At 43.4% G+C, this 14,393-nt stretch overlaps 1 protein-coding gene across 1 annotated transcript in view; it reads right to left on the bottom strand.

Annotated features, from left to right (window-relative positions):
- SLC27A4 (solute carrier family 27 member 4) overlaps window positions 1-14,393 on the bottom strand; it is an 83,773-nt gene that overhangs the window by 24,055 nt on the left and 45,325 nt on the right. The window contains exon 2 of the mRNA XM_073600442.1: window positions 8,771-8,935. Within this exon, the coding sequence (XP_073456543.1) occupies window positions 8,771-8,931 (161 nt within the window). The 5' untranslated portion in view covers window positions 8,932-8,935. The remainder of the gene's footprint in view (window positions 1-8,770; window positions 8,936-14,393) is intronic.

Raw genomic sequence — 14,393 nt, 5'->3', positions numbered from 1 at the left:
GGCCTATACCAAGTCAAATCCAAGTACTTAAAGTGGTTGTTAACCCACTTATATCAATTTACATAATCCTGCTGGTTCCCTAATGACAGTTGCTCCTGTCTGTTTTATTTTTAAAAAAGCCTCCTTTACCGGATTTCAGAGTGGTTCCCTGCAATCTCATCACCAGCTCTCTCTTCTGCCCGGCAGTGGGCGGGGCAGAGATTCCCTCGCTGACATCAGCTGGGACGCGAGTAGGAGAGGAGTGAGAGAGCCGGCCACGTGATTGCGGGGAGCCGCTCTGAAACCCGGTAAAAAGAGTTTTTTTTTTATAAAACACAGACAGGAGCAGCTGTCATTAGGGAACTAGCAGGATTATATACATTTTAAACAGTTATGAGAGCAGCAGGAGCGGAGGGGGTGGGCCCTGACACAGGGGCAGACAGGCGAGGGGGGACACAGGCGCACAGAGGACAGAGGAGAGAGCGGATGACGGAGGCACGTAAACTGACCACGGTGTCAGGGCTCAGCAGCCATGATGAACCGTAGTCAGTTTACAAAGGGGAGGGTAGAATTGGCAGGATCAGCCAGGTATTACAGGTGATACAGGGGGCCAAATCAGCACAAGCAATTGGTGCAGGATAATTTTTTTTTGGGGGGGGGTTAAACGCTTTAATCACTTGCCGACCAGGCTTTTTCTGGTACATTTTGATTACAAGTTTAACCACTTATCTACGGGTCACACAAATAGAGTTTTCTTTTGGTGGTGTTTAATCACTGCTGGGATTTTTATTTTTTTCTTAAAAAAAAAAAAAAAAAGACCGAAAATGTTTGAAGAAGAAAAAGAAAAAAAAAAAAAAAAAAGTTTAGATAGTTTCTGCCAGTAAATTTTGTAAATAATTTTTCTCCGTCACTGTCGCTGATGAGGCAGCACTGATGGGCACTAATATTCTGCACTTATGGGCACTGATAGGTGGCATGGATAAGCGGCACTGAAAGCCAGCAGTGACTGGCATCACTAATGGGCACCTATTTCTTGCTGTGATGTGCATTGATTGCTGGCACTGGTGGCGCCCTAATGTAATCAGGGCACTAATCAGTGCCCCGATTACATCTCTCACTGTCCCCTGGGAGGAAATGCCACTGATCGTCTCTCCTTGCCACACACTCTGTCCGTGTTAGGCGAGGAGAGCCCATTACCGGAACTTTCTTGTTTACATGTGACCGGCTGTGATTGGACACAGCACTTACAGCATTTCGAAAACGCCCCTGCCCATTGCAACGAATGGGCAGTGTTTCCTTAGTGCCTGAAAAGCGATGCAACACAGAAGTTTTTGACCCGTTCTTTGGGATTAAAACCTCCCCGCTAGTGGCTGAAAAGCACAGCTTAAACAGCGGTGAAGCGTCACTAAAACGAGTGGTGCTTTACTACGAATGCACGGAAGGCCCCAGTGTGAAAGGGCTCTTACATGCTGTTCATACTCACTCAGGTCACTATGAGATTTGTTTTCTGTATTCTGCAAAAAACCTGGTTGATCCTGCTCTTCTTTCTCCACCTTCTATTCATGTCCCCATTTCAGCTAGAGATTTTACAAAGCAGTATTGGCAACTTTCCACATGCTCAGATTTCAAGTAGTGTTTCCTCCCTATGACATCTGAGCAGCCCAGCTGACTATAGAGTCACACATGTGGGCATATACACAGTGGTAAATGGCAGCCCACTCCCTCCTCCTCCATGCCAACTAACCAGCTAAATACAATGGCGGTGGGATATTACATGTAGGCTAATGGGAGGCTTCACCTCCCTCTTATTCTAAGACCCAGGCTGGAGGGGTGTGACACAGCCTGTGACTGGCAGAAATCCACCCATGCCATGTTATTTCCACTAAATAATAAAGATTTCATTACAAATATTTGCATGACAATTTAAAACAGTTTGGCTATAAATTATTTATTTTTACTCTGTATTCCAAAGGTGTTTTTTTTTTTTGTTTTTTTTTGAACATGTGACCAGCAGTAGGTGGACTAGAAGCTCCCCCTGGTTATGTTTCCCTGCAGACAGGCTGGGAAAGATCTGGGTCATGTGACATCTGTATAAATCGATTAGGGGAAAGGTACTTATAGGTTTGTTTTTTAAATTAGAATAACTACAGTGCCTTCATCCACATACAGAAATAGAAGGGACAATGTAAATTAAACAGTGTATGTTTAAAATCACTTAAAAAAAGGGGGGTGGAGATTAAAAAAAAAAAAAAAAAAAAAAACCACCACACAGACAGGTAGAATTTTCTAAGATATTAGAGACCCCATTGGTCTCCTCCATCACCAACCCCTTTCTCCCTACCAGAGCCCCGCATGTGCAGCTCTCTGCACACATGCGTTGAGCGATGTCATCTCACTTGGCAGGTAAATCTACCATAATGTGCTAAATATGCTGTGCGTATTAGTACATTAGAGATAACAGCTCATGAGGGCCCCCGCCCCCCCAAAAATGGCAGAGGTTTAATCCCACTTTAATAGGCCACATTTCTGTGTTTAATCAGCTCCTCCATTACAACAGCCATAGGTATGCACATGCCATGTCTGTCATGACCTGCTTCTCTGCCTTGGCAGGAATTATATCCCCCATCGGTGTCTGCAGGCATAGTGACACCCCCCCCCCCCCCCCACGCAAACCTATTTAAATTAAGCTGAAGGAATTTACAGGCTGCTCACAGTTGTGGCGAACTAGTGCGGGGTTCAAGAGATTAAAGCAGCAGAGAAAACGTGATACAACACCTCCTCACCGCCTGTCAATTGCTCTGATCCAAAGGCAGTTCTCTCGTCAGACATAAAATATGAACAAGCCCTAAAAATTTTCTGCCATTCAAACCAGTAGTGTGCACTACCACATTGTTACTGGTATGTGATGTGAAGACAGTGGTGCCAACGTGCTGAAAATAGAGCAAAGCTTTTTTTGTTTGTGCAAACTTTACTGAAATGTCACAAAATAACATTCTATTAGGTTCTACTACTGGATGCATCACACAGCTCAAAAAAAAAAAAAAAACAAAAAAAAAAACAAAAAGGGTACTGCATGCCATCATTTTTTCAGTGCACAGCATCACAGTGTAGTGGTGCGAGTGGACATGATAGGGAACAAGGCTTTGTGCCTAGGTAAGGCTACCAAGCACAGTCCAAGGCATCTGGTGTGAACGGCCCCTTACACAGCAATGGGGTCCTTCATGAAAAATGAAAGAACTTCCTCACTAAAGCCTCATTCTGAAAAGTGGCAGATTGGTTAGTATTAATTTGCGTCATCAGGTGATATCAATTGCAGTATACTGCAGTATTGTTCAAAGTGAGTGCAGGGGCCGTAGTCCAACGCTTATCAGCCTAATTCAAAACACCATCAGAAAATCAAGTCCAAGGACAATGAACCAAATAAAATATTCAGAAGGTACAAAGGGTTGTATGGGAGGTCTGCTACAGATAACTGGGGAGGCATTTGGTTAACTTTTCTAACATATAGTAAATGGCTTCTATAATTGGAAAAATAAACTATTTCTACATATGCCTTGCATAATCCTTTAGCAACTGCAGAAGAAAAGTGTTGTTCATTTGGCCAACTCAAAGGTGCAAAATTGTCATACCTCTAGTACACATTCGAAAATTTAAAGGGTCATGTCACTTTACCCATTCACGGCAAAGAGACAGGTTCTCTTAATAGCTCACCAACTCTTGCACTACTACTTACCTTTCTTGTACTCCAGTTGGGTCTATGAGAGCCGTCTGCCTAAATCCCACGTGAGCTCTGTGTCAGACCTTACACAGGGTTATTGACCTGCTTCCCTTACCCCACACATGACTAGGTGATTGTCGATTGGCTGTTAAGACCCAAGCACTGCATCCTGGGAGACCGTACCCTACCTGGATGCACGGGTATTTACAAAGGTTCTGGTGAACAAAGGAAGCAGAGAAAGGCCAGTATTAGTGGGTGGGTAGCTGGTGGGGTTGCGCTTTCAAGAGAACCTGTCACTTCGCTCTGAATGGGCAAAGTGACAGATTCTCTGAATACAGCATTCAAATGGTTATTAATGGAAAAGGGCAATGGCTTTACATTTGAGGCAACTTTTTTGCAATGTCAACCATTTTCAGGAGCCAACCCAACAGAACAGACTAGGGCAAGCTGGCATCAACAGTTTATATAGAAAACTGCATAACAATAAAGACTGTAAGGGGGGTTGGTTGCCCAGATCCACAGAATAATTTGCGTGTCCAAAAAATTTGGTTGAATTGTCAAAAATTGCCAAAGTAAGGACAGTATAAAACTTTGCCCCAATACACGAAATCCAGACAAACAGATACATTTACGGTTCCAATGCATGAATGGAAACCGTTTTACCTGCCAAAAGAATTGATATTCTGTATTCAGCCCAGAAGTTTATAGTGCCCCCACCAAGTCTGGGTTTTCCAGGTGTATTGAAAGTACACTTTTGTTTCTTAAACTAAAAAAAGGTTGTACTAATGTTTAAAGTAATTTTAAATGCAATTAAAAATAACAAAAAACAAAGCAAAAAAAACAAAAAAAAACAAACAACAACACACAAACAACACTTACCTGCCCTGTGCAATGGAATTGCACAGAGCAGCACAGAACCTCCACTTTTTGCGTCCCCCGCCGGCATTCTTGGCTCCTCCTCTTCGCTGTGTCACCATAGGAAGCTGCCTCCATGGCCCCGCCTCCTTATAACGTCACCGCCTGGGCATGATGGGACGATGATGTCATAAGGGGGGGCTTCTGCGTGACGTCACCCAGTGTCCCCGCCATTTGCCAATATAAGTAGTGGCACACCACGCACCTAGCATTAGAGAGGGAGAACAGAGACCCAGGCAGAGGCAGAAGACAGCAGACAGAGGGAGAGGAACCAGAGAGGGCTAGAAGAAATCAGAGAAGAACCAGACAAGGGAGAAGAAATCGGAAGAAATGCTGGAGCTGCCTTAATAAATTACTTTAACCAATTCCGGACCGCCGCACGCCGATGTACGTCCAAACTTTGCCGGTGGATGTCGTTGTTATGGCAGCAGCTAGCTGCCATAACCCCGGTATCCCCGCTTTCGTGCGGCGGCTGGCTTTCTGATAAAAGTGGTCCCTGCGGCGGATTCGCCGCGAGATCACTTTTATCGGTGGCGGAAGAGGGGCCCCACCCCTCCCGCCGTGATTTGATGCCCTCTGCCGCTTACCGGAGCCGTCGATAGCGGCGGAGGCGATCGCGTCCTACTCCGTGCTGTGCCTGGAGTGAGGCTTAGATGGCACCCACTCGTCTCCATGACACTGCTGGGCGGAAGCGACGTCAAAATGTCACTTCCGCCCATGCCTCTTAAAAAGGTATATTTTTTTCAATGTCATTTTTTTTTTTTTTTTTATTGCATTTTAGTGTAAATATGAGATCTGAGGTCTTTTTGACCCCAGATCTCATATTTAAGAGGTCCTGTCATGCTTTTTTCTATTACAAGGGATGTTTACATTCCTTGTAATAGGAATAAAAGCGATAAAAAAAAAAAAAAATGTTATAAAACAAAGTAAAAATGAAAAAAATAAAGTAGAATAAAAAAAAAAAAAAAAAAAATTTAAAACGCCCCTGTCCCCGGTAGCTTGCGCACACGTTAGTCCTGCCCACATATGTAAACGCCGTTCAAACCACACATGAGGTATCGCCGTGTGCGTTAGAGTGTGAGCAACAATTCTAGCGCTAGACCTGTGCAACTCTAAACCTGTAAAAAAAAAAAATTTAAAGCGGGATTCCGGCTGGGGAAAAAAAAAATAAAGTCAGCAGCTACAAACACTGTAGCTGCTGACTTTAAATAAGTACACTTACCTGTCCTGGGTGCCCGCGATGTCGGCCGCCCGAGGCCGACCCCTCCCTCGGCTCTCGGGTCCCAGCACCGCCATCCTAACTAAGGGAAACATGCAGTGGAGCCTTGCAGCTTCACTGCCAATTTCCTGCTGCGCACGCATGAGCGGCGCTCTGGCAATGGCCCTGTGGTTTTCTGGGAACACACACAGTTCCCAGAAGGCAACGGGACTGCTCACCCAGGAACAAGACACGCCGCAGAATAGGAAGAGGCAGATTAGATTCTTTTTTTAAAACAGTGTAAAAATAAATAAAATAATGTAAAATAAATAATAATAATAAAATTTTTTTTTTTTTTTTTTTAAAACCCCCCGTCCAAACAAGCTCACGCGCAAAAGCGAATGCATATGCGAGTAGCGCCCGCATATGAAAACGGTGGTCAAACCACACATGTGAGGTATTGCCACGACCGGTAGAGCGATACTCTAACGAAAACATGCAACCTGTAGAATTTTTTAAACGTCGCCTATGGAGATTTTTGAGGGTAAAAGTTTGACGCCATTCCACGAGCGGGCGCAATTTTGAAGCATGACATGTTGGGTATCAATTTACTTGGCGTAACATTATATTTCACAATATAAAAAAAAAATTGGGCTAACTTTACGGTCTTATTTTTTTATTCAAAAAAGTGAATTTTTTCCAAAAAAAGTGCGCTTATAAGACCGCTGCGCAAATACGGTGCAAAAAAAATGTATTGCAATGACCGCCATTTTATTCTCTAGTGTGTTAGAAAAAAAAAAAACATATATAATGTTTGGGGGTTCTAAGTCATTTTCTAGCAAAAAAAACTGTTTTAAACATGTAAACACCTAAAAACCAAAACAAGGCTGGTCCTTAAGTGGTTAAAAACCTGTGTACTGTGTTTTATTTTTGACTTTTTTTTTTTTAGGTGAATGGGTAGGGGTATTCACCTAGGGGTGGGGGGCCGGGATCTGGGGCCCCCCTTGTTAAGATTATCCAGATTCTGATAAGCCCCCCACCCGCAGAGCCCGGCAACCACCGGCCAGGGTTGTTGGGAAGAGGCCCTCAACATGGGGATAAATAAAACAAGTGGAGGCGCAACAACTAAAACCATAAAAAAAACAAATAAAAAGCTACACTAAAACTGTAAAATGATCAATCATAGATCTGTGACCAGTCCGTTTTGTTTTATAATACACAGTCTATACAAGTCTATGTACAGATGGTGAGAAGGGGTTAAAAGTCTAGAACAAGCAGGGCTGCCATCATATTGGAACAGAAACCATGTTCCAGGAAGCTGCAAAAAAACAAGGAGAGGGGCGCCTCTGGGTGCAGACTTTTTTTAACAAGCTTTAATACACATAAATTAGTCAAACTCACATTTCAGCAGAAAGTGATAGGCATAAAAGTATAGACATGGTTATGTCACGGTGGCGATCCTGAGTCCTGGGCCTTGTATTTCCTCTGTCAAAACAGTCTGGTCAGAGAGGTGTCCGCTGTTGATGAGGCCCTTGTCCTCATCAACATGGGGACAAGGTACTTTGGGGTGTGGGGGCGCAGGGTCCCCCCTGCCCCAAAGCACCAACCCTGGCACGCTCATCCCCACCCCCCTGTCCTGACCTGCATGCTCGGATAAGGGTCTGGTATGGTCTTGGAGGGGGAACCCATGCCGTTCTATATTTTTATTTGGCCTGGAGTTTCCCCTAAAGATTCATACCAGAAACAAAGTGCCTGGCATTGTCGGGGATCAAAGTCAGATTCCTGTTCATCATATGGATCCACAGTTGAAAGACTGTCATGTTGTACCAGTGTGAACCCAGGCTAAGCCATGGAAGGCTTTTTAGGCTATATTTCACATGGTCAGTAAGGCCGGGTTCACATTGGTAGGACATTTGCTCAGACTTTGGGAGCACATGTCACATGACGTGTATAAATCAATGGTTTCCTATGAGAACTGTCTTAAACAGTTCAACTGGTCCAACACAAGTCAGCCCGACTTTGAAAAAGGTTCCTGCACTATTTTGGCCCAACTTTAGTCCTATTTCAGCCCATTGAATATCACTGAAGTTGGATCAAAGTCGAATCATCATCTTAACTGATCCGACTTTGGAATGCGACCTGCTCTGAAGATCGTGAAGGGGAACCCCACGCCCTTCAGTCTGGTATGGATTTTAAGGGGAACCCCACGCCAAAATAAAAAAACGGCGTGGGGTCCTTCGCCGCTCCAAAGATGCTGCTTGCAGGAGTTTTTTTTAATGTCTTGCAAGCGCACCGCCCCAGTGTGAAAGCACTCGGGCTTTCACACTGGAGAGACGGTTTACAGGCGCTATTTTTACCACTGTAGAACCTGTAAAGTGCCTCAGTGTGAAAAGGGTCTTATTGAACAAGCCGAAGATAGAAGCCGATTGGCTATCATGCGAAGCTGCACCAGATTTTGCACTCTCCAGTTTTAGTAAATAACCCCCATTATGTCAAGACTGGAAACATGGCTTAAAGGGTTGGTTCACATTATTAAAAAGAAACTCACCACGCAGTCATACTACACCATAGCAGCACCCTTTGCAAACCAGATCTTCTAGCCATGCCTCTCCCCCAGGGAACCTACCTGTGGACCATATGTGATCATTTTATTTTTCATTCGAACGAGCAGGAGGGGGCTGACAGGACCACTCTTGTAGCTCATTTTGGCTGGTTGATCAGGAACCTAATGAAATGCGCACACTGTATGTCCTGTAGTGACTGCAGGAGGTACAATCAGCAGAAATTCACATAATCTGAAGTATTGAACACTTACAGCAGTTAGGGAGCAGCACCGTGGCAACGTTTCAATACAAAGGTATTTTGCCTCTTCTTACTACAATAATTGCCATGTGCCGTTTTGAACTTTTAAGTGACAATGTCACTTTAAATCCAGGCTTTCCAATCCAGTTCATTCTCACCTGACATCCCGTCCTATGGTCTTGTAGAATACTTTCAGGAACTTCCATCCTCCAGAGCCTAGATAGAACACAAGGACAGCACCGATGGTTTGAAACCAGGGCAAGCCAACCACCGCCTTAAACAGCAGCAGCAGGGATAAACAAGACGCTGCCCGAAGCATCCTCCTGCAAGAGAAGACACATGCACGGTCATGTAACAGAAGCCAGAAACCTTTATAACAACAGCGTGAAAGGCACACCCACACACGCGTCTGTCACAAACCCAACAAACAGACTTATACATACAGGGCAAAGCTCAAGACCAACGAGAACACCGATAAGGGAGCTTACAAGTCACTTTTTACTCTCAATGCTTGCAAGTCATATTGCCCATATTTAAAAAAATAAAAATAAAAAAAAAGTGAGCGCACCCATACTGGAAAAAAAAAAAAAAAATTTATGTGCATTTATTCTTTTTTTGCACTACAGCCTGCAAAGCATTGTAACCGCCATCAGTTCACCATAAGTGGAACGCATAGGCTCCTGCAGACTCCTCTCCCAGCTCCAGGTCTTGAGGAGCTACAGACCTACCATTACAGATCAAAAGAACGTCATCAATGGACCAAGACAATGGACTGTCACGATGGAACTTGTAGTCTCATTAACAGATCTGTATTAATGGATCTGTGAATGAATGATGTGCTGCATGGTCAGAGCCACACACAGCTGGGCCAAATAGAACAAAATCCAGGATGCTGTGGAGGAATAAAATACTATATATAGAGAATACTGGTGTAAACATGGTCAGGAAGGTGGACTCTTAAACAAAAGAAAAAAAATGTGCATGTGATATAGTTTGGTGTCACTTTTACTGGACAGCTTGGTCTGAAGAATATAAATGAAAGCATGTGGGGGACAAGAACTGACAGACAACACAATCATCACATGTATTATCCACATACAAGGACAATCTTGCAAAAAAATAAATAAAATGATATAACCAAGTCTAAAAGTTTACTTTTGTTATTAGCTCTAAGGACACAAATATCTGAACGGCAAACGTCAGCGTGGTCATCTTCATCTATGTCCTCAAGTCCCCACAGTATTTGACTTTTAAATAACTGGTGGGTGCTCGATGAGATGGCTAAGGATGGTACCGGGCTAGAAGCAGATACAAAGAAGTTGCCAGCACTCCAAATAAATGCATTTAACATAATTATTTGAAGGCATCATGGGATCCCTTCCTCAAAAGTGACGTACTGCTATGACACCTCGTGGAAGGGACCCGCCAATAGCGAAATATTGGTTTCTTACGACTTGTGTGATGCTGTTTCACAATAAATATGTGAAATGGGCAGCACAGGGGCTAAGTAGTTAACATTTGCACCTGGCAGCACCAAGGTTGTCGCATCACCTCGAATCTCAACCATGATACTACCTGCTTGGAGTATAGAATGGTCTCCCTTGGTCCCTCCCACACTCCACGAGGACATGCTGGCAGGTTAATTGGCCCTAGTATGTGTATGTGTGAATGGGAGAAACTTTAGATTGTAAGCTCCTTCAGCAGCAATATCTTAAAAGGGGTTGTAAACCCTTGTGTTTTTTTCACCTATGCATTAAGGTGAAAAAAGACCTGGCAGTGACCGCCCCCCCCCATTTTACTTACCTGAGCCCTGGAATTTCACCCAGCGGGGATGTGCTGTCCCTCTGCCCGGGGTTCTCGGCACTTGATTGGATAGATTGATAGCACAGCCATTGGCTCCCGCTACTGTCAATCAAATCCAATGATGCGGGTGCCAGGGGGCGGTGCAGAGTCATACATTCGGCGGCTATGGACGCCGAATACTGGACTCGGGAGCGCGCCCCCCGGGAGAGCGCTTCTCCTAGGGGGTTATCTGATGTGGAAAGGAGCCGCCGAGGGCCCCTAGAAGTCGGTGTTCGGGGCCACTCTGCAAAACGACCTGCACAGTGGAGGGAAGTATGACATGTTTGTTATTTGAAAAAAAAAAAATATTTACAAATCACTTTAAATAAATGCATTGTTTGGAGTGTTGCTGACTTTGTTTCCTTCTGTGTTTTTATTTAGTGAGTCAACCAGCCTGCAGCCGCCCAAGTGATAGGATGTCTGATTTGCACAACACCTTGCACCCTGGGAAACAGGTCAGCAGCTCCCAGGAAAGCGGTCTGTATTTGGGGATTTTTTTTTTTAAACTCCAGGTTTGTAAAATAATAAAATCACTATGGAAAAAGAATGTTCTGGTGGCAACGCTCACTCTCTCTTCAGTGCGGTCTTCCGACTCCACGACTGAATACAAATGCACGCCACACTTTTCACACATTTGTAAAAAAATTGGAAAACCATTTATCATTTTCCTTCCACTTCACAATTATGTGCCACTTTGTGTAGGTCTAAAATCCCAATAAATTACATTTACGTTTTTGGTTGTACCATGACAAAAATGTGGAAAATTTCAAGGGGTACAAATACTTTTTCAAGGCATTGTATATAGTGTATTTACAGTGTTTTAATCTGCTCCGGTCACGTGATCCTGCAGCTCTGTGCAAGGGGTGCGCAACAATGGCTGAATTTGAGGCACTGTGGTGTCATGATTTGACTGACAGCAGCAGAAGCCTATGGCTCCCATTGCTCTCAGTGTAGTGGGGTGTTTTTACTTTAACCACTTGCCTACTGGGCACTTTTAGCCTCCTCCTGCCCAGGCCAATTTTCAGCGCTCTCACACTTCGATTGACAATTGCACGGTCATGCAGTGCTGTACCCACGTTTAATTTTTATTTCTTTTTTCACACAAATAGAGTTTTCTTTTGGTGGTATTTAATCACGGCTGGGTTTATTTTTTGCTATAAAAAGAAAAAAAAAAAAGTTTCTTTGTTTTTGTCAGTAAATTTTGCAAATAAGTAATTTTTCTCCTTCACTGAAGTGTGCCGATAAGGCGGCACTAATATGCCAGACTAATGGGCATTGCTGGGGCTGTACTGTAATCAAGGCACTGATGATCAGTGCGGGAAGTGGTTAACGCAGGGAATGCATTAAGGTAAGAAAAAAAAAAATTAGACTTTAGAACCACTTTAAAGTGGTAGTAAAGTCTGTAAAAAAGCCAAAAAACAGAGTCTCCTGGCAGGTTTAATTCATAATTTACTAGTAGGCACACAGCATACTGGTACATTATGACAGACTTGCCTTCAAACTGAGCCCTCCTGCACTGCGCTGACACTGTTCTCCCTGGTGCCTAGTGGCTTTCATCTTCACCTTGTCTTCCTTCCATGTTTTTTTTACCCTCGGCTGCACCGAGGTGACATCAATCCCGCGCAAGCACACAATTGTCCCATTGCTGCAGCACGCAGATGGGGCCGTAAGTGTGGTCCGAGCTGCGTATGTTGGGCTCAGATCACATTACCCACCGACAGGTGGGGTGGTCTCTATGGTCTCTTCTGTCATAAAAATCCTGCCCGTCAGTGGTTTGTGAGACTTTCACTTTACTACCACTTTAAGAATAGTTATAGTTAGGTTTTTCTTCCACTTTTATACACTGTGAACAATAACTTATGCATTCTCAGCTTGGTCTATGGCGGGAGTCTTTGCGTCAAGTGTTTTTTTTTTTTCGGTGGTGGGTTGTTACCACTGACTTCCAATGATTGATTGGGGGGGGTTATTAAAAGGTACATGTAAGCAAAAACAAAATTTTTTGTATTTTTTTCCTTTTATAGTATAAAATAAAAAATATTTGTTATAAAAAATACCACCAAAAGAAAGCTCTTTCTTCATGCGATGTTATGAAATTCATTTAGGTACAACATTGCAGCGAAACCAGAAAAATGGCCTGATAATGTGATTAAATATGGCAAAACACATTGGGGCTGATTTACCAAAACTGGAGCGTGCAAAATCTGGTGCACTTCTGCATAAAAAACAGATTTTTTTTCCCACAAGTTTCTTTTTGTCAAAGCTGAAGTTAGAGGCGGATTGGCTACCATGCACAACTACACCAGATTCTAAGTGCTCCAGTTTTAAGAAATCTCCCCCTCGGAATGTTTATCATGTGAACTACAGTTACCCCAAGTCACAGATATTCAGGTTACACCACAATTCAGAGCGAGATCATCTCTGATTGGTTGCAGTGGTTTAGTGGATGTTTTATATCAGCAGTAGCAATGGGCCTTTTTTCAGCCTCCAATGTGCTTCCTCTGTTCAATGTTTTCCCTCCCTGAGACAGTAGAAATGGCAAGAAGAGCACCGTGTGCCATGAATACCAAACACAGCACACCGCTCTATTCCTCCCATTGTCACAGTGACGGGGACAGCTGTCATCCCGAGCGCAGGGCGGGGTTCTCTAAGTAGCGGCCAATTAAGTCCTTCCATGGGTGGGGAGATGCAAAAGAGGATCTTTAACTGACCTTCACAGCTGCCTCAATGCTACAAATCCGTTGTTCAATTACGGTTAATGGATTACGGTTACAAAGTCTCCATATCTGAAGGGCAAATTCCTGGTTTATGATCTAACAACCCTTACACGGCTTGGTACATTTACACTTTATAACCCAGAAAGAGTCCTCCCTAAACACAAGAACATGACTATAGGACAGCTTACCAGTCCTCCAATGTGAAGGCTGCATTCATTTTTCAGAACTTTCTCCACACAATTGCAGTCCTAGGGCGACAACACTCATTCCTTGTACTGCGTCTATGGAGGAGCAGAATTGTCACCCTAATGGCCCGTACACACGATCCGAATATCGTACAACTTTTTTCGCTTAATAGTCGCAAGTAGAAATTGAATAGGTTACTAAAGTCTCGAAAATTCTCGTACGACAAAAAAAAATAAAAAATAAATAAATAAATAAATCGGAAGTGATGTAATGTGTTGTAATGTATTTTCGGACGACAACTGTACTGACTAAACGAAAATCGTACGATCTGGTATCGTACAAGGAAAATGTTCGTGCTTGTTCCGGACAAATAATAAATCGGATGAATTGTCGTGATCGGCTCTCGAAAGCTCTGTACTAACGATCCGATTATCGTACAATCGCGGCGAAAGCGGTATTTTTCGTCCGATTTTCAGATAGTGTGTACAGGCCATTAGGACTTACTTACACTAGTGGGGGAGGTGGCTGAAGCAATAAAACCAGGGGGTTGAACTGCGTTTTTTCCACCCCTCAAACACTCCTGCTTTAGCTTGAATGGCAGCGGTCAAGTATGTACGCATGTCAGAATTATAGCGCCCTGCTCAGGGGGCACAACTGCCTGCCGAACATGACCCATTCAAGTAAATGTGGTCACGCTATAACCGCACTAGGGATGTCAAATTTCCGGAAATTTTGAAGCTCAGAAAAAACCTGTTTTCTTTCCGTTGGGGGAAAAAAACGGAAATTTTCGGAAAAATTGAAAAAAATGCTACATTAGCACTTTTTTGTCTTTTTAAGATTGAAAGTCATTCTGTTATTTTAGGAACATAAAATATGACTATGGACAATTTGACTTGGCATAAAATTATCACAACTAGCATATTAAAAATATAGTGCAGCCAAACAATTATCACAAACAGAATTTACTTTTTTAGAATATTTATTTGTAACAAAGGGAGCAACAATCTCCTGAACTGCTTACTAGTTTATGTGGAACAGC

Source organism: Aquarana catesbeiana, linkage group LG09 (assembly GCF_042186555.1).
Source record: "Aquarana catesbeiana isolate 2022-GZ linkage group LG09, ASM4218655v1, whole genome shotgun sequence".
Classification (NCBI taxonomy): Eukaryota; Metazoa; Chordata; class Amphibia; order Anura; family Ranidae; genus Aquarana; species Aquarana catesbeiana.
This window is presented reverse-complemented; position numbering and strand designations above follow the sequence as displayed.